At 42.1% G+C, this 19884-nt stretch overlaps 1 protein-coding gene across 2 annotated transcripts in view; it reads right to left on the bottom strand.

Moving 5' to 3' along the window:
* The window catches only part of SPON1 (spondin 1), a 247809-nt gene that overhangs the window by 208101 nt on the left and 19824 nt on the right, over positions 1–19884 (bottom strand). For both annotated transcript variants that reach the window (XM_070428271.1, XM_070428270.1), the window contains exon 2: positions 18878–18984. In XM_070428271.1, the coding sequence (XP_070284372.1) occupies positions 18878–18984 (107 nt within the window). The remainder of the gene's footprint in view (positions 1–18877; positions 18985–19884) is intronic.

Genomic DNA, 19884 nt, shown 5'->3' on the forward strand with positions numbered 1-19884 from the left:
TTTTGGAACACTGTTATTGAGCATAAGATGATTTGAGTTTGAGCAACTGTTTTATGGTCCAGGAGAGAAAGGCCAAGTGAATCACTGGGCCACCTGTCCAGGGGCCTGACATCAGTGAGCTGCGGAAAGAATGCTGAACCCACTCGTTTCCAAACTCTTTGCTAAACAATAAAATAACCTATGAGAAGAGCCTCAAATGGGTTTTCTGTTTCTTACAGACAAATACTTCCTAACAGATAGATACATGGTGCTCAACTTAGCCTAATACTCTACCTTATGGTGCCAACCCACTCAGAACTATGTACAATGCTAATAATAACAACAACAACAAATATTCATTAAGTACCTGTTATGAGCTAAGACCTGTTCTAATCTATAATAATAAAAGCATTATGCGAATTAGACTGGACGACCTTCCGAACAAAGCCAGGGCTGCGAGGGAAGCCTGGATCCTGGGTGCCAGAGGGAAGCCGGTGCCAGCAGCTGGGGGAAGGAAGGCCTACTCTTGCACGAATTTCCTGCATCGGGCCTCTAGTATATAAATAAAATTTAAACATCACTGTAACTCTCTACGGTTAATGTTCAAGAGCTATTAGTATCCTCATTTTATTAATAAGGAAACCTTATTAACTTGCCTAAGGTCATAAATCTCCTAAGTGGCCAAGCTAGGATTCAAGCTAGGACAGTATGGTTTCAGGGATCCTATGCCCAAATATGATGTCAGCCTGCTTCTCAGCTGCCTGGATGACTAAAGAGACCTTGAATTTAACAGGTCCCAAATGGGGCCCATCCTCTTCTTCCCTAATAAACGGACTCCTCCTTCATACTCCCCCCTCTTGATCATAGCTCCTTGGACCTGTGCTTCTCTCTTCTCCCCCACATCCAATCAGTTCCCACATGCTGACAGTCCTGCCTTCTGAACACATCCCAAACGATTCCGCTGTCCCAGCTCCCAGCGAATGCTTAATGAATGCTGGCTGCTGTTACCAGGCTCCTTGTGATTGAGCTGTTCCTGCTGTCTTGGCTTTCACCATCCCAAACCTTCCAGCACATGGACTCGCCTGACCTACTGCAAGCAGAGTTTTGGTGAAGTCTAAAGCGAAGAAGAGTTTGACACCCCAAAGTATGCCTTTTGAGATATTGATTTTAAGATGGTTATTTTTAAGTAACAAAAGACGCAGGAAAAACCTTTGAGCTTCCGCCTTAACTGCCTAAAAGGAATTTGGATAGAGCATCTGTTCCAGGAAGGGAGATATCATCATAGATAACTATAGATTATTATAAACTAGTGTGTGAGAGGGAGGAACCTAGCAAGGTTCATTTGTCCCAAATCCTCTCTATGCCCCATTGTTAAAGATGGCCCAGCAAACATTTATTTACCAAACATTTGCTTTGCCATCTCCATGTAAATTGCCTTCCTGCCCTTTGAAGTCCAAAACTACACCCCTCACCCACTTTCTTCTTTCTCTAGGATGGTATCTAAACCTCATCTGCCCAATGCCTCCTGGGTCTCATGCTGTTATGGAACCCCTGAATGTACATCTGTAATAAATTGTGGACATTTTCTCCTGTTCATCTGTCTCATATTAATTTGATTATTAGCCCAGCCAGAAAAACTTAGAAAGGTGGGAGGAAAAGTATTTCTTGTGCCCCCACATTTCCATTCGAGTGTCTAATTTTGTAAATATGTGAAAAGCAGCATGGCCCCACGAGATACGCTTGGCTCTGCCACTTCTTGGCTTGGTATCTTAGGAAAGTTGCTCAACCTCAGATTCTTTATCTGTAAAATCTGGATAAGAACCCAGTTCGGTCTCCCTCACAGGGCTATCATGGAATTAAAATGAGAGTGAATATGAACAGGGGTTAAACATGCTAAGTTCTCTAGAAATGTAGACGCGTTTTGCAAAAGGATCAGTCCATATTCAATCCAGGGGGAAAAGGAGAGAGGTTTTATTCACAGGTCACTAAACAAAATTAGTGCAAATTAAGCAAAATTTAAAGTCCCTCAGTTAATGTTTAATCTAGAAACAATGATATTATTTAAGAGAACACATTGACACTGATTTTTAAAATCATTTTATTTGTCTCTCCCTATTTACTGAATAAGTGAGATTTGTTGTTGTTGTCGTTGAGTTTTACTATTTTTATTTGTGACCTCATTGGTGTTCAACTCACTGAAAATGTTTTAAAGAAACAATGTCATTATTTCGGGGCTTTGGATCCAGTTATACTTGGCTTGTCAGTCTCAACTTGAAAAGTGGTTTGTAATATTTTCATTAATAATGAATACTTCTGAAGAGTAAAATTGAATTTCTCATCTGAACATAGGAAAATGCAACATGTTCCAGGAGGGCCACTGCCAATGAAAATGGGCCTGACACCAGCACCGAAACTTACAAAAATCTCCCTCAACACCAGCAATCCCCGGGCACCTGTGAAGGAGGTCTGAAGGTTTGAAGGTTGCTTTGCAAAGTTGCAATGCCCTGTGTCCATTTTGGAAGCAAAAGTCTGCTGATCTGCTGTCAGCTGCTGCTGCACAATGCACACAGGTCTCACTGGCTAAAGGCAGCACCTGGCATTTAGCGAGTGATCATTCTTCATCACACAAGTGTCGCTTGAATTTAAGTAAAAAAACAACACACAAACATGGCACATCACCTTCTGTGGAGATTAAAGCAAATGTTTGAGTCAACACCAAGCTTCCTTTCTTTCCCATAGTAAGTCCCCAAAGCACTACTAAAATGATAATTTTAAAATTCTGTTTAAAAAAGATTAATTTTTTATTAAACCAGAAATAAGCTATCTTAAATTCTTTTTGAACAAGATTAGGTATATATTTCTCTTTTAATGTGAATATAAAAACATAAAAGGAAAAAAAATGTTACTCTGAGAACTTACTTTAAAGCACCCATTAGCAATCAATATGTGAACAGTGTATTCGTTTGACTACTAATCAAATTTAGAGAAAATATGACCAATGTCATAATTACATGGGCCCCTTTCCAAATAAATGAGTGAATAACTTGACTTATTCTTACATAAGGCAACAGACAGGAAGAATAGTGCCTGAACTGCTATCAGAGCCTCTCCCCTTCGTTTCTTTCCCCTTCCTTGCCAACAAATGTAAAAAGAATCAGTCCCAAGATTTTATGACTCCAGGGGCTAACTCACCAACTGCCCAGCCCTCTGTGACCATCTGTACTTGACCCTCGAGAAGAGAGACAGTGGCCTGACACTTGAGATCCCTCCTGGAGACCTGGCAGTGTGGAGACTTCCCCAGCCTGCTATGGACAATTCCCTTAAGGCAATGAAGTGAATGGTGACCCAGGGCCTGCATATTTCCCGAGAGGTGTCCCTCCGACCCTCCACCCCTGACTCACTGCACCTGGGCAGCATGACCTGCTCCACTCCTAGCAAGAGCTGTTGCTAAGCCAACATGGCTGCACAGCGGGATAGTTCCAATATTCTTTAGTTCATTGGCTGTTGAGACACAAAGGCTTTATTACTGAACTTAAATGTATCCATAGTTATGTGTCCATCAACCAAGTCTAAGAAACATCAATTCACAAATTATCAAAAACTTTAAGCATATTCACACCCCTTACTCTAAAAATTCCATTTCTGGGAAACCATTTTAATGAATTAATCTAAAATGTAAGAAAAGCTTTGCTGGTCAAAAAATTTTCCCCTAGTAATTATAATAGTGAAGTAATCTTTAAGCTACACCTCAATAGGGAAAGGTTAAGTGGACTTTTTTTTTGGCCTATTAAATATGATGTACAAGAGAATTCTGCTTCTTTTTAAAATTTACTCTCTGGGTGGATATACTAGCAGAAGTGAATGGGTGTGTACACACATATGCATGTAAACATGTATTTTGATTTGTAATAAAAAAGAGATAAAAACAATGTATATGGGCAATTCATAGTAACATTCATAAAATGAAAAAATATAAATTTCAAGTACTTATATATCATTGCTTTACAACAAGCATGTGCTATTTTTATAATTAAATTAATACTTTTAAAAGCCTTTTAAAAAGCCCAAAGTCACAAATCTATGTGAGTGGAGGAAGGGCTCTAACCCAGTCCCTAGGAAATGTTCCCTAGGTTTTGTGTCCCTCGATTTAAAATTAAAGACATGGCAGCTGTTCCTTCTTTTACTCCCAAAGACAAGGCATGGACTTGCAAATGTCTGGCGCCGGGGATTCCCGCCATCTCCCCATGTACCTTGTCACCCAGCTGATCCTTCTTCCTCACTGCGACAGGACACAGCATCCGACCCCTCTCCTCCCAAACTCCAGATGGTCTCCACCAATGGGTCAGAACCAACATACAAGGCAAAACCTGCCATAGTTTCTTGAATCTTAGATGCCATAGTGTGTGAGAGGCAGCGATGATATAGTAACAGTTTCTCTGGGGAGAAGGAATCTTACATTTCACGTGTATAGCAGTTGGAAGGGGCATTCTGACTACAGTGTTCAACATGGGCATTTTAGAATCTGTGGCAGCCTGTGTTGTTTTTTTTTTCCCACTCGTGGCATTCTGTGCTGGCTGACATCTCACTTACTATTAAGAAGTCATAGCACAGACATAAGTCACCGGGCTGGGCCCACTCAGTCCACTGAGCAAGAGCCTTCTGGGACTGCCTGGATCTGCTCCCCAGCCTGCAAGTTATTCTGCAGAAGAAGCAAGAACCTAGGTTCAGGCTGGAGCAAACTGATTTAGTAACATGTGTGAAATTCCATTTGGAGGATGGGGTTGCTGTTAGAAACAGACTCAGAGGGAGAAGATGTAAGAAATACCAGACTAACAGTCATTGGGGACCATTCTGTGCAGGGACAAGCCTCACCGCTCCAAAAAGGCAGAATGTGTAACTAGACATATTGAATATTTAATAACTAAGGAAGGGGACATCAAACATAGCCATTCTTTTGTTCAACAAACACGTATTAATTAACTACTAAGAGCTAAAATTTGTGCCGGGCCCTGGAGATTCCAAGATGATTAAAACATTGCCCAGCTGGTGTGGCTCAGGGGTTGAGCATTGACGAATGAACCAGAAGAGCACGGTTCCATTCCGGGTCAGGGCACATCCCTGGTTAGCTGGCTTGATCTCCAGTAGAGGGCATGCAGGAGGCAGCCAGTCAATGATTCTCTCATTATCGATGTTTCTATCTCTCTCCCCTTCCTCTCTGAAATATATATGTGTGTGTGTGTGTGTATATATATATATATATATATATATATATATATATATATATGACATGCTTTGTCTTCAAGGGGACTGTGGTCTAGAAGACTGAGGTAAAGAGGTGCCGATAAAAGGGAAATTCACCTGAATCAAGGACACTGGAAGCCTAAGGAGGGTGTGGCTTCTGCTGGGGGCTGGAGTGGTGGAGGGGGAATGGGAGAGGCTTCACGGAGGAAGTGACCTTGAGTTGAGTCTCAAAGAGGAGTGAGCCTTTGCCAGGCCAACCAAAGAATGGTTCCCTGTACCTGCTTAGAAGACTGCAGCACGTGGAGGAGGCTCTTATGGAAAAAGCCTCTTTCCCTTGCACACAGGATAAATGTGGCCTGCACGTCTCCACAGTGAGACAATGCTTGGCACTGCTAAGGTGCTCTATGAGGGAGCAGATGTCAGCCTGGTTCCCAGATGTATCTCACCAGGGCCCAGAGCTGACCCACATGTGAGGTGGCAGGAAACATCACTGTGGCATGGCCTCAATCTCTTCACCTGGGTCTGGTGGCTCAGGGTGAAATGCCAGGGTGGGTGTTGGAACTGAAGGTGCCTGTCAGCAGGCTGGGTCTTCTTGGACTGCAATCATGGTTGGCATGAGGAGGCTTTGCAGCAACGTGTGGTCAGGTACAGGAATTGGGAGCACTGAGTGTTGAGCCTCTGGACGACTGTCTAGCAAGTCCTGAGCATGATTCAGTAAGTTGAGAATTTGACTCAAGGTCAACTCTGGCTCAAGGTAAAGAAGGGAAGGAGCTCCCACCTGTGGCCTATTAGGCCTCCATGACCTGACCCTCAACCACTAAGGCAGTTGGAGGTACCACATCATCCTACATTCATCTCCTGTTTACTGGCCAGACTCTGCCGAGCACTTTCCAGGCATTATATTGCTGCCTCATACCCCACACCCTCAGTAGAGTTAAGGGCTCTTTCTTTGGAGCGTCTTTATTTTTTGATATTTCAATGAAACTTTATTTATGGGCATTTAAATTAGAATTTTATGTAATGTTCATGTCCTGAAAACTCTTTTTTTAAGACATTAAAAAATGTAAAAATCATTTTTAGCTCTAAGTCCTACCAAAACAGGTGATGGGCCAGATTTGGCTCGGCACTAATTTGCCAACTCCTGACCTAGAGGATGGGCTTTAAGAAAGATAGTTGAATTCAAACCCTTACAAAGGAGCCGAGAGGACTGAGATCTGCCCCTGGGACTGCAGGTGCTCCTCACATTCAGCTGCCCCGAATTTGAGTCACATTCTATGCATAATATTGGTCCTGGTATGTCCTAATTAGAGAATGTAATTCATTCTTAAGGGCTCCCAATTAAAGAAAGAAAAATGGTTTGTTACAAGGAACATCAGGATTTCTTAAGGTTGAGATCCTATTAGAATGCCATTTATAAAGGATGTTCTTTTCTCTGGCTGGAGGTCAGTTGCATTTGCAATAGACTGAAATTCTGAAAGATGACAGTAACAAGTTCTCAAACCCAGACAGGTAGGCTAGAGCAGGGTGAGACAGTGTGGTTTAGGGGAAAGAGCATAGGCAAAGTACATGAATCCAACTGAATACTGCTTCTAAGAGAAAGATCTTCACACCTGACTTGCCTGCCTCAGGGAGTTTGGGTAGCTGTGAACAGATGCACAGTAATCTATTGAGAAACAGGTTCACGTTGAGAACAGTGTGATCATGTTTCCCCACACACATGTTCATGTACACGCGCGCGCACACACACACACACACACATTTTGCTCACATAGGTTACCTGCTTGGCCTATGTAAACAGGAACCTTGTTCCCCCTCATAAGTCTAAACCTTCCCTCTTCTTTCCAGCCCCTCCTTCCTCTTCATCTGGTCTTATCTTTTGCTTCAGGTGCCTCTCAAACTCTTTCTTCTCGTTCATCTCCACACTTACTTCTATCCACAGCCATCTTTCACATATGTGTCCCTTCCTTTTAAAATGAGCTCCCAGTCTGCTCTTAATCCATCCCCCTCTCATCTCCAGGTGTTAATCCTCTTGTATCTCCAGTCTTTCCTGTCCACCATGGTCTCACCAACCATCAAAGTCTAAATAACCAGCCTGAACTCTGTCTTGAGTGCCCAACCTAAATTTCCAACTAGATAATCTGCTGGGCTTTCTAACATTTCAAAAATGAGTTTTGCACCAAACTCTCTCCTCTTCCTGTCTCTGATCTAAGCCCCAGTGTTATTCCATTATCCATTTACTCTTGCAATACTTATTTATTAAGCATCTCTGTCAGACAACATGCTAGCACTAGGAATATAATGGCTCCCATTTCCATCTGGTGGAAAAGACGGCCTTTATCAAACAGTCATCAAATGAGAACACAATTATAGCTGGGGAATTTTCTACAGAGGAAATATATGTGTGCAATGAGGGCATATAAGAGCAAATAAGGAAAGCTTTTCCAAGGAAGCAACTTTGCAACAAAGAGGCTAAGATCTGAAGACTGAGTTAGCATTGGGTAGGAAAAGATGGGCTGAATGTTCCAAATAATGAAAAACCATTGATTTACAAAGGCCCTGGGGCAGGAGGGAACTTGGAATATTCACAGAAGACCAGTGTGTATAGAGCCCAGGAAGCAAGGGGGTGATGATATGAGAAGAGGTGTAAGTGGGGACCAGACCTTTAAGCTTCTTAAGAAATTTTGTCTTCTTCAAAATTAATAATAAATTGATTACCTTCAACAAACATTTCATGAGCACCAGACACTTATCCAGATGCTAGGGACACAGGGAATACAGCAGAGAATGAAACGAAATCCTGATCCCATGGAGCTGATGTACTGGTCATACAGGCCACTGAAGGGTGCTCAGCAGAACCACTGTGACGTGGCAAAAGTGGGTGCAGGCAGGTGACTGTGATGGTCCAGGGGTACATGACAATAGACTGGTCTAAAACTAGGCTGAGAAGGAAAAAAGCTGATGAATAAGAAAGATCCTTAGGGACCACAATCAATAGGACTTGGTGATGGATTTGTTGGGAGATGGAGTTTCTGTTTATTGTGGGATTTTATTGTTGTCATTTTAAGACAGATTCATGAAGGAAGAGTTATAAAACTTGAACTGAAGGGAAGGATCTAATGGAGAGGAAAAGACTGACTCTATGAAAAGGAGAAGGGGTTAGTGGCCATTGAACTTACAGAGAAGGTAGGATAGGGCAGTATCCAGAGCCTAAGTGGAGGATTTGGCCTTAGGAGGAGAGATTACTCATATTCTATTATTTTCGTAGCAGGGATGGTGAGAAAAGATGCAGGTAGTTTATTAACTTGATACCAACACATTTGGTTAGATCTGGTCCAGGAATTTCCTTTTTTTAATTTTCCCATAGAGAAAGAGACATGGTCATTTGATGAGAGAGATGTGGAAAGAAGTAGAGAAAGGTGAGAAATTAGAGAAAATCAGGGTTAAGGAAGAGGGATGGAGAACCTTCCATAGTAATTTAGTCAGATTGCCAGGCAGGTTGTGGGCCCTCCAAGATCAGGGATCCTAAATGGACGTGTGTGGTAGGCAGAAAATGTCCCCCAAAATATATTCACTTCATAATCCTCAGAACCTGTGAATATAACTTTATATAGCAAAGTATATGTCTAATTTAAGGATCTTGAGAAGACACATTTATCCTGGGTTATTTAGAGGGGAGAGATTAAATGCAATCACATGTATCCGTAAAAGAGAGATTCAGAAGTAGTTTTGAGAGAGAGAGAGACAGGAGAAGGCAATGTGAAGATGGAGAGACTGGAATTATGTGGCGACAAGCCTAAGACATATGGCAGCCACCAAACTGGAAGAGGCGAGGAATAAATTCTCCCTTAGAGCCCCTGGAGGGAGTGTGGTCTTGGTGACAGCTTGATTTTGGCTCAGTGAAACCAATTTTAGACTTCTGGACTTCAGAACTGTGAGAAAATAAGTTTCCGTTGTTTTAAGCCACCAAGTTTGTGGTAATTTGTTACAGCAGCTCTAGGGAACTAAGAGAATGTCTGTCTACCAATCTGCACTGCTGTATGACTTTCTCCAAGTATAGAGCTCAGGTACAAGCACAAAATGGTTATGTTGCCACTAAAATGAAAACATGAAATTGATATTTGGACAAAATCCTATACGAGGATCCAGAAAGACATCTGTACAAGTACTGATTGCTCTGGAAAGAGGCCAAGAGGTGTGTGTGAGCATGTGTGTGTCCTCATACGGGTACATGCGAAGAAGCCCTGGATGTCCCCTGACTTTGGGAAGGCAAGGGACTGAGAGTGGGGCCTTGTCTATATCAGAGAGTCATTGTCATTTGACTCTCAAAAAGAACAACTTTGGTCCTAGCCAGTTTGGCTCAGTGGATAGAGTGTCGGCCTGCAGACTGAAGGGTCCCAGGTTTGATTCTGGTCAAGGGTACATATCTCAGTTTTAGGCTCCTCCCTGGCCCAGGCCCTGGTGGGGGCTCGTGCAGGAGGCAACCAATCAATGTGTTTCTCTCTGTCTTTCTCTCTCTCTTTCACTCTTTCTAAAAATCAATGGAAAAATATCCTCGGGTGAGGATTAAAAATTTTTTAAAAAGAACAACTTGTTTTAGGGCTGAATTAAAAAAGGCACACCTAAGAAACTGACAGCTACTTATTAAATGCCTACTATGTGCAGGCACTGTGAGAGTGCTGAACAAAGCAATGTTCCTACTCTCGTGGAGTTGACATGGCAGTGAGGGGAAATGATTTACAGGCCAGCAAGCATAGACCAGGTGAGGTGATGATAAGTCAAATGAAGAAAACTAAAGCAAGATAAATGGGATTAAGAGTGATGGGGATATTGTTTTCTAAAACATGGTCAGAAATGGACTATTTGACAAAAGTTATGTTTGAGCAGAACCTGAAAGAAGTGAGGGAGTGAGACTTATGGATGCCTGGAGGAAAAGCATCTGGGTAAAGGGAAGGTAAACACAAAGTCCTTGATGCAAGCATCAGTGGCTCAGCTGAGGATACAGGCTCCTTTGATCTGCAGATGACATCAGGCTGTGAGGACAGTGATTAACTATGTTGGATAAAAGATGCCAAATCTAGAAGAATTTTGAAATACTAGAGAGATGGGCCTGGTTTAATAATCAATTGATCAGGGCAACAATCTAAGGTCTTGAACTTTATTCCAAGAAGGTAATTGCACAAGAATGAAATATACAAAGCTGTGGTTTAGTAACCACATGGTAGATGGATGAGAATTTCTTCCTACCAACATTCTGGCCTCCCCCGAAACAAAGGACTACAGGACATCAAGTATCAGCTAGGGGTCAACTGGAGGGACAGTTCTGTGGGCAGGGGAGAAAACAAGACAAAGTAACATGGCAAAGGTTTTACATTCTCTCTAAAAGTAAGCTCTGAGTCAGGCTCCTACTCAAACTCCTACTTGCTCAAGTGCAATGGAATATGATATAATAATATACATCAAGGACCTAAAAACTATTTGATCTAGAAATTTAAGTCTCTATATCATAAAAATGATCCAAAATATAAAAACACAATGTCCATAAGGGCAGAGATTTTTGTCTTGTCACAGCTATATTCTCACAGTCTAGAACATGTCTTGCACATAGTAGGCTTAATAAATATTTGTTGACTCAATACATAAGTGGATAAAAAGTTCTCTTTATAAAAATGTACTTTGCTAAATTATTTATAATATTTAAAAATTTACCTAAATATCCTACAATAATTTTGTATAAGTAAACTATGATCCACTCACTCTTTCTGTATTTAACTCCATTTTCAAAAAGCAAGCATGGTGGCTTCAGTGTAAAAGCAGAATTAAGATCTATTTCATAAAATAGTTAGATATGGAATGGAGGCTCACTGTGTTCATTTTAAAGATGAGGGATTACAAGGCCACACACTGACTTATTGGCATTTTTAAGCTACTTAATACATAGGTGGTAGTTCTTTTGGGCAGTAAAAAATATAGATTGTCTGCTAAGCAATTCTATCATGTATTTGAAAATGATTCCCAGACCTTTAGAAAAGTAGATGTGGAAACAATGCTAGTTCCCATGCAAGAAAGCATGAGGTCAAATAATGCCAGCGAACAAGTGGGTAGGGCCAGAAATTCCAGCAACAGTCATCCATCAATTTGGAAAATATTTATCAACTGGCCAGTGTGCCAAGCCCTGGTGAGACTGTGGGAATACAGAGATGTCTGCGGCCCAGATTTCTGCCTCTTTGCAGAATCTTGTAGGGTGAGAGGGATTTAACACATCAGGGTCACACAGTAAGTGAAAAACTATGGCAAAGTTTGAGAGCTCAGAGATGGGGCAGGGGGCTCTGATTCTGAATTGAATGAAAGTAAGATTCTGAACTGAATGTCAGGAAGCCCAGAGGAGATGACATTTAAGGGGCTGAGACCTGGAGGATGAAGGATCTGTGAGAAGACAAATCTGGTGTGATCCTGGGAATGACTCAGAAAGGATTTCAGGGCATCATGAAGTCGACCTGTCTGTCTCTCCCACTGCAGCTACAAAAGATGCTCAATAGAGAAAATGATGTAGGTTTTTTATTGATTTTTAGATAGAGAAGAAGGGTGCGGGGAAGAAAGAGAGAAATATGGATGTGAGAGTGAAACATTGATCGGCTGCCTCCTGCATGCCCCCTATGGCGGATGGAGCCCGCAAAATTAAAAATAATTTTATGGTTGGGGGTCACCACAACATGAGGAACTGCATTAAAGGGTCGCGGCATTAGGAAGGTTGAGAACCACTCTAATTAGAAAAGAGGATCAGAGTGATTATTTCTGTCCAATATGACTAGAACCATGACAGAGATAAGCACAGGGTAGCACTGGGCCCCAGGGGAGGGCACCTCGCACAGACAGGAAAAGGGAATTAGAAAGACTCTCCTAGAGTACATGCCCTTGACCAGAATTGAATCTGGGACCCTTCAGTCCGTAGGCCAACACTCTATCCACTGAGCCAAACCAGTCAGGGCTTTTCTCCTCTCTTCTTTTTCTCTAGAAGAAGGAAAGGAGAAAGGCAGAGGGTTTTGAATCCGTACCAAAAGGAGGGAAAAAGAACTTCATGGACACAGAGCAGTCCAAGTAAGACCCCAGAGGCTTGAAATAGTGTACAAGTTGGGGAATTATGATGTGTTCCAACCATAAAGTGAAAGAAAGGATGGAAGGAGATGAGGTTGGAGAAAGGGGTCCCAGGCTGTCCTCACATGGAAGTCATTACAAAGCCTCTCTTTCCCACACTCCCTCCTCACTCTCTTTCTCCCTTTCACCAGGTTCATCTATTTGCTTTAAAATAATCCCTCAGTTGAAAATTGAAAACAATTCAGGAAGGAAGACTTGCAACATAAATGGCATCTGTGAATGCTCTGGAAATGAATCCTGTTATATACATAATTCTTTTTGAGGTTGTTTTATCTTCCTTCTAAAGAGCCCTGACTGGTTTGGCTCAGTGGATAGAGCGTTGGCCTGCGGACTGAAGGGTCCCAGGTTTGAATCCAGTCAGATTCCGGTCAGATTCCGGTCAGATTCTGGTATAGGGAAGATGTGGGGAGAGGGGTCCTGTCTCATAGATGATGCATTCTAAACTTACTTACAGGCAACTTAAAATCCTGGAATTGTTAGTTTAATATTTGGCCACAAATTCTAATCTCTCTTCATGCACCATTTATCACCTCCCAGAGAGGCCATCCTGATCACCCGATCTGAAATTTGGATCTAGGTAGGTGACTTTCTTGGCTCCCCCATTGGCTTTCATCTTGCTAGATTTGGTCCATCAAGTTCACCTGTCCAAATCCTGTGGTGCCCAGTCCTGATATGAAAATATATGTTCCCCTTCACATCAGTGGGAGTGGCTACCATAATGGAAGGCTCCTATTCAAGTTGTTGAAAAGAGTGCTGAGTAAAAATTTTTTTGGAGGGGTAGGGTGTAGAAATCACCTTTACAATACACATCAACAACATAAAAATGTCCAGATCCTTTTCATTTTTAATTACACTTCTGGGAATGTATTCTAGCAAATGATACCAACAAAAGAAAAAAGGTTTTATATAAGAACTGTTTTTACTCCACTATCTACAATAGTGAAAGACAGATAAAAAAAATACTAATATCTTATAAGGTGCATGATTAAGCTTAGGTGACTGTAACAAGAACAGTTTTCTTATAAACTAAGAATTCTTAAGAATAGGCTTGCAATAATAGCATTTTAGTTTTTGAAAAGTGTGTCAAAAACTCTTTTAGCTTATCACATGGCTCAGAATCCATTAAATGCTAATAACTACTTATTGTTAATGAAGAGATAATGAAAATAGTTCAGAAACAGGTGATTAAAAATGTGAAATAATTAGCTATTAAAAATACTTGTTTGTATGTATTGATAAGGGATCTTCTCAGGCTAACAGCCCTTTATAATGAGTCTTTCTTCCTTTGATTGGCAGACTGCAACCTAAACTAGCTGATGCATATAGGCCTTCAATTAAAACTAAATAAAGCAATAGTACTACATAATAGCAGCTTAAAATTCTGTCCATAAATATTTGAGTGTCTGTTCTGTGCAAGGCACAGTTCCAGCAGCAAACAGGACAGATAAAAATCCCTGCTTCATGGAGCTTATAGTGTAGGGGAAGGGGGCAGGAAATACTCAAGTCAACCCATAGAATAGATAGCATGTCAGGTGACAATAAAGGCAATGGAAAAAAATTAAGTGGGGAAGAAACATAGGGAATATAGCTCAGGGGTGGAATGGAGGAGGGATGATGTTTCAAATTGGGTGTGCAGGATGGCCTCCCTGGGAAAGGGACATCTGAGCAGAGACCTGAAGGACACAGGACAGTGAGCCAGGCAGTCGGCTGGGCTGTGAGCACTCCAGGGAGCAGATCCCTTTCAGCAATAGAATACTAAAGGATGGGTGGGTTACTTTTGTACAGGCAGCCCAGCCCTGCATTCCTTGTCACTTTCAATTAACCATGAGTATACCCAACCAGCTCATCAAAGAGAGATTCCTATGTCTCTCCCGTCTGGCAGCCAGAGACAGATCTCCCAGCCGGTGCCAACACTGGCACGCTGTACCCTGTGCTCTAAGCAGAGAAGGCAGCCCCACCTCTTCTCGTGGGCCCTCTGCCCAGTGGTGAGAGTTGTAACCCTTGCCTTTTTGTGCCCAGCAGCTCCAGTCCCCCACTGAGTGTAAAGGGGCATTATCGTTCACTTGTGTTGTCTCTGTACTGGGTGAGTCTGGATTCTCTGTGTAAGGGCTTACTCCTTTAGAAGCAAAATCACCCATTCTCAGAGTCACTTTTAGAATTAAGAATGTAAACTTTAACTAAATTTAAAGAGTATTAGAATTTTGTTGTTGATGTTAAGTCTTCAAAGCTGTCAGATTTAGAGTGAGGATGTTAACAAAGAAGGGTATCTAAATATTTTTTAATGTATGTATTTTTAAAACTACAATGGCATTTGTCATGTCTGATTATCTACTCATGTCCCAGCTGATGAGTTGCTGTCTTTCTACCATACCTGTTGGTCACAGTGGTCATTTCAGGTCCAGTGACGAGGACACTGTATGCTCCATGAGGGCAACTACACCTGTTTTTCTCAGCTTCATATCCCCAGTGCCAACCTCAGTGCCTGGGATGTAGGAGACAATCAATGCTGATGAATAAATGAGTGACTTCAGATGACAGCTCTGGCATAGAGAGAAAATACTTCTATGCTAGAGTGGGAGGGCCAACCACAGAGACCAGCATGTCTGAAGCAGGGGTGGTAGGACGGAGGCATGAGCTGTGATGCCTCACCCTCTAACGTCTGAGATGATGGGAACCCAAGTGGAGTGTGCGTTTAATACACAAGGTAGGGCAGGAGTGGGGTGGTGACGTGAGAGACAATCACTGGCACAGTATTTGCTCCCTTCTCCCCTTAGAAACTCAGTTTCATCATCTGGAAAATGGGCATAACAATGCTACCTCACATTGCTGCAAGAATTAAGTAGGAAAATGTATATAAAGCCCTTGGCACAGAAACTACCTCCATAAAAGTCATAGCATACCCTTGTGTTTTCACCCAACAAGTGCACATTGAGAGGCTGTGTACCCTGTGGTTGGAAACAGGGACCTGGAATGAGTAGGTTTGAATCCCAGCCTTGTCACTTTGAGCTGAATTGGTCTTAATTCCTCTGGGCCCCAGTTCCCGCATTTGTGAAAAGCAGGACAATGATGCTTATCTCACAGTGTGGCTCTGAGAATGAAATCAATTAATAAATGTAAAACACTTAGACCCACATCTGGCACACGAGCATTATTATTGTACGCTGGACATTTTTCATAGTTGTTCCCCACTTTGATCTCTTTAGGGCTGGTGGAAGCAGTGAGAGGATGGATAGGAGCAGACAGATGTGTTGATGTGACGATAGAGGAGTTCATGTTGGATGGGCTGGATTCGCGTCTCTTTTCAACACTGGTTCTCAAATTCTAGTGCATTGGTTTCCCCCTGAGGGCTGGTTAAAACACAGCCTGAGGGGGCCCTACCCTCAGAGCTCCTGATTCAGTAGGTCTGGTTGGGGTTTGAGATTCTGTATTTCTAACAAGTTCTCAGATGCTGCTGCTGTTGCTGGCCCAGAGACCACACTCTGAGAACCATTGAAATGTAATAAGAAAGGATGTTAAAAGTTCCAAGAGAAGGAAAAAGGAGGTAATGCACAAAGAGATATGAGTTCTGAAAAAATTCCAAGTAGGACTGAATTACGGACACCGATTGGAAAAATAATCTGTTCATTTAGTCACCAAACATCTACTCACTGCCCGCTGTGAGCAGGGTCCTGTATTCACCAGTCAGTTTCAAGGACCAAGATTTAACTGAGCAGAAACAACAGTGAAATTGGAGAGAAATATCAATCTATTGAATTAAAACAGAACAGCCTTAAAGAAAGAGAAGCCATGTCCCCACAGGCCTAACTCTACATCATGTATCCATCTGGCCTAACTCAGGGATCATTTTTAAAAAAATATGTTTTTATTAACTTTAGAGAGAGGGGTAGGAAGTGGGAAAGAGAGACAGAAACATCGATGAGAGAGACACATTGATCGGTTGCCTCCTGCATGTTCCCTACTGGGAATTGAGCCCACAACCAGGCATGTGCCCCCATCTGGAATCACACTGGGAACCTCGTGGTTCATGGATTGACACTCAACCACTGAGCAATGCCAGCCAGGCTCAGGCATCATTTTTTAAATTATGGTAGAATACACATAACATTAAACTTACCATTTTAAGTGTACAGTTCAGTGGCATTAAGTACAGTCATATTGTTGTGAACCATACCACCATTTATCTCCAGAACTTTTTTTTATCTTCTCAAACTGAAAATCCATACCTGTTCATCAATAAATCCCTGATTCCCCCTCTTCCACATATCCTGGCAACTACCATTCTACTTTCTTGTCTCTATGAATTTGACTATTCTAGGTACCTTATATAAGTGAAATCATACATTTTTTGTCTTTTTGTGGCTTACCAAATGTCTTCAGGGTTCATCCATGTTAAAGCATATGTCAGGTTTTTTCTTTCTTTTTTAGGAATGAATGATATATATATACGAATGAATGTATATACCACATTTTGTTTATCCATTCATCCATCAATAGACATTTGGCTATTGTGAATAATGCTGCAATGAACATGGGTGTACAAATACCTGTTTGAGTCCTGCTTCCAACCCTTTTGGGTATATAACTCTAAGCACTATTTTAAAGCAGATACAATTTGTTTGCATGAAGATTAAGATCACATGCCTCCATCCCACCCCCCACCTTTTCTTTTCTTAGAACTTTACCACTCCCAACACTCAGGCACCCAGATCTCTCAGCTGCCTGAATCTGATAAACCATCCACCTCCAGGTAAATTAGCACAACAAGAACAAGGGAATATATTTGAATGCATTATGGGCTGAATGCATGCCCAAACCTTCCTTTTCTTGTAATGGAAAACTTAACTGACACTGTCCCAGCACACCTGTGCCAGGAATTTATGCAATATTCTATGCCTGGCCAGCATGGTTGAGCATCAACCTATGAACCAGGAGGTCACAGTTCAATTCCAGTCAGGGCACATGCCCAGGTTGCAGGCTTCATCCCCAGTGTGGGGCGTGCAGGAGGCAGCTGATCAATGATTCTCTCTCATCATTGGTATTTCTATCTCTCTCTCCCTTTCCCTTCCTCTCTGAAATCAATAAAAAAATATTTTAAAAATAATCTAAGGAAATTATTTAGTTTCTGGAATCAGACACCTAATAGAGGAATCTGGTCTTACTATTTACTAGCCGTTGAGGCTAATGATTTAATCTCTCTAGTTTCAATTTCCTGATCTATAAAATAGGAATAAAACTAAGATAAGGCAAGCTAATTAAATTAAGATAAACCAAGATAAAATAAAGCACTTAACCTAGTGCCTGGCTTATGGTAAGTACCCAAATACATATATACCTTATATACATTTGTTAATACTGTTGTTAGTATTATTGTGGAGTAACTCCTTCAGATACATGCCAAGAAAGTTCCTGCCATCTAGTTATACAGAAGGACATTATAATGAACATGGACTTAACAGATCTACTAGGTCAGAAACCCCAAATCCTAGAAAATGGAAATTTTTTTTGAATCACAGGATTCAAAATTACAACCTGGCCACAAGGGATTGACACATATCTCTGAATGGGGAAAATATTTTGGGGCAGGGTCTTCTGTGAAGCCCACATATTGTACCAGCATCCCCAGCGGCCAGCTATGGGTCTAAGGAATCTTCTGAGTTTGCAAATGCCAGTTAGAAATGGATTCCAGAACAATGGAAACTTGAGAGGTGTAATGGTTACCACAAATTTGGCCAGGCCCCCTCCTAGGATCGCCCAGTCCTTCTGGGACATGTTCTGACAACTTGCCGGCCTTTTATGAAGCCTCTGAAAAGGAATGATGTTCCTGCCACTTCCGTTAGCAGAATATTCCGCGGTGAAATATGACTCACTGTCAGGGCCCGCGCCTTTGCGATCCCCTTTCTTCTCCTGACCCACTTTCATCGCGCTGTGCCCTTTTGTACAAAGTCAGATGAAGCCTCTCCGGGAGGAGCTTGCTCTGTGAGGACTGACATTTAAAGACCATTTCCACCTCTTAAACTCACTCCTGTTCATTTAGCCAAGCAAAGCATGTTTAATTCTTTTAATCTTCCCCCATAAATCAATCCCGTCATTCCCTTAATAGTCCTTCTCCTGTGCTTTGAACTCCGTCCAGTCTGGCCATCCTAAGCTCTTGTTCCGTTTACACTTGAGAATTGCCAGTCACTCATGAAACCGCTGTGCAGGAAAAACAGCCGGGCCTGCCCGGGTTCCAAGCGCTCTCACCGGGCTGACTGTCTGTTGCCCAGAGGTACTGCGAGCCCAGAGAAAAGCCCTGCCTAGTGGCCAACCCCTTAAGGTAGATTTGAGGCATTTGCTGCCTACTCCATGATGGGTCTTTCAAGGAGACCTGGCCCACCTAGCCAATGGTTAAGGGAATTGCACGAGAGCCACACCTACACCCCTCATTTTACTCAGGCCTCTCAGTTTGTCCACCTATCACTTGGCTTCTACCTACCAAGACTATGGATAAGCCCAGAAAGGATCTTACCTGGAAGGTGCCAGCATGGTCTTCTTCCTTATCACCCTCTCTGTGTTCTTTGAGGGCAATTAGTGTAAACCCTCTGAAGTAGGAGGGAGTAGCAGCTGAAAGTGTCACTGTGGAGAGAGAAGAAAGCAGATTATAAGCACAGGAATCCACTGCCTTCTATTTGTGAAATGGATAGATGTGAGTTCTCCATCAGCATTCCAGACCTGTGAATTAGAGGGGCAGTGGACAGTGGGAAAGGCTTGTCCAGTTAAGTAGTGAACTCTCATTCTCTCCACCCAGTTCCCTCTTACATTTCAAAACTTGCTAAATGCCTGAATTGCTCTCTCACTTAGGAATTATTGAACCAACCAAGACTGTGGTGAGCTCTCTCCCAGTAACCATGATTTGATAAAGATAGTCCCTGGTGAGCAACTCTAATCTTGACAGTTATCTAATGGTACACTTCCATTATACTGATCCAAGGGAAATCTAGCTGCTCACAGCACATATTGACAAAGACTGTCTTGTGTTCTCCAAAACACATTTCCTTTCTCTTGTGGGCACTCGGCTAGACCACATAGTCAGCCTCCCTTGCAATTAGGTGGAAATCATGGACAGGCATGATGCATGCTACCTCCAACCTGACCCATATACATTTTCCATTTGATCCTCCACTCTTCTCTCCTGCCTCTGCCTGCCAAATGCAAGGGATATGGCAGAGGACTGGTGTCCCTGGAGAAGGAGCCACAACATAGAAAGAACCTGGGATTCTGAATAACCACAAAGAATCACTCACTGACCAGAGACAACCATATTGTATTTTGCATAAACTGGAAATAAACTTATATTATGGAGTTTTGTGATAGCAACTGGGGTTATGAATTTACATTATACTCTTGCTCTTCACATTTACCTAGAGAACTATGTTTTCATAAAAATCCTGTTCAAGTGTCTTCTCAGCAATGATAGTCAACCCTCCCTTTGTATACCCAATCTCCAGAGATGAAAATCTTTTACTATAATTTTTG

The sequence above is a fragment of the Myotis yumanensis genome, unplaced genomic scaffold, assembly GCF_028538775.1.
Source record: "Myotis yumanensis isolate MYYU_CA2020_CCGP unplaced genomic scaffold, mMyoYum1.0.hap1 SCAF_10, whole genome shotgun sequence".
Lineage (NCBI taxonomy): Eukaryota > Metazoa > Chordata > Mammalia > Chiroptera > Vespertilionidae > Myotis > Myotis yumanensis.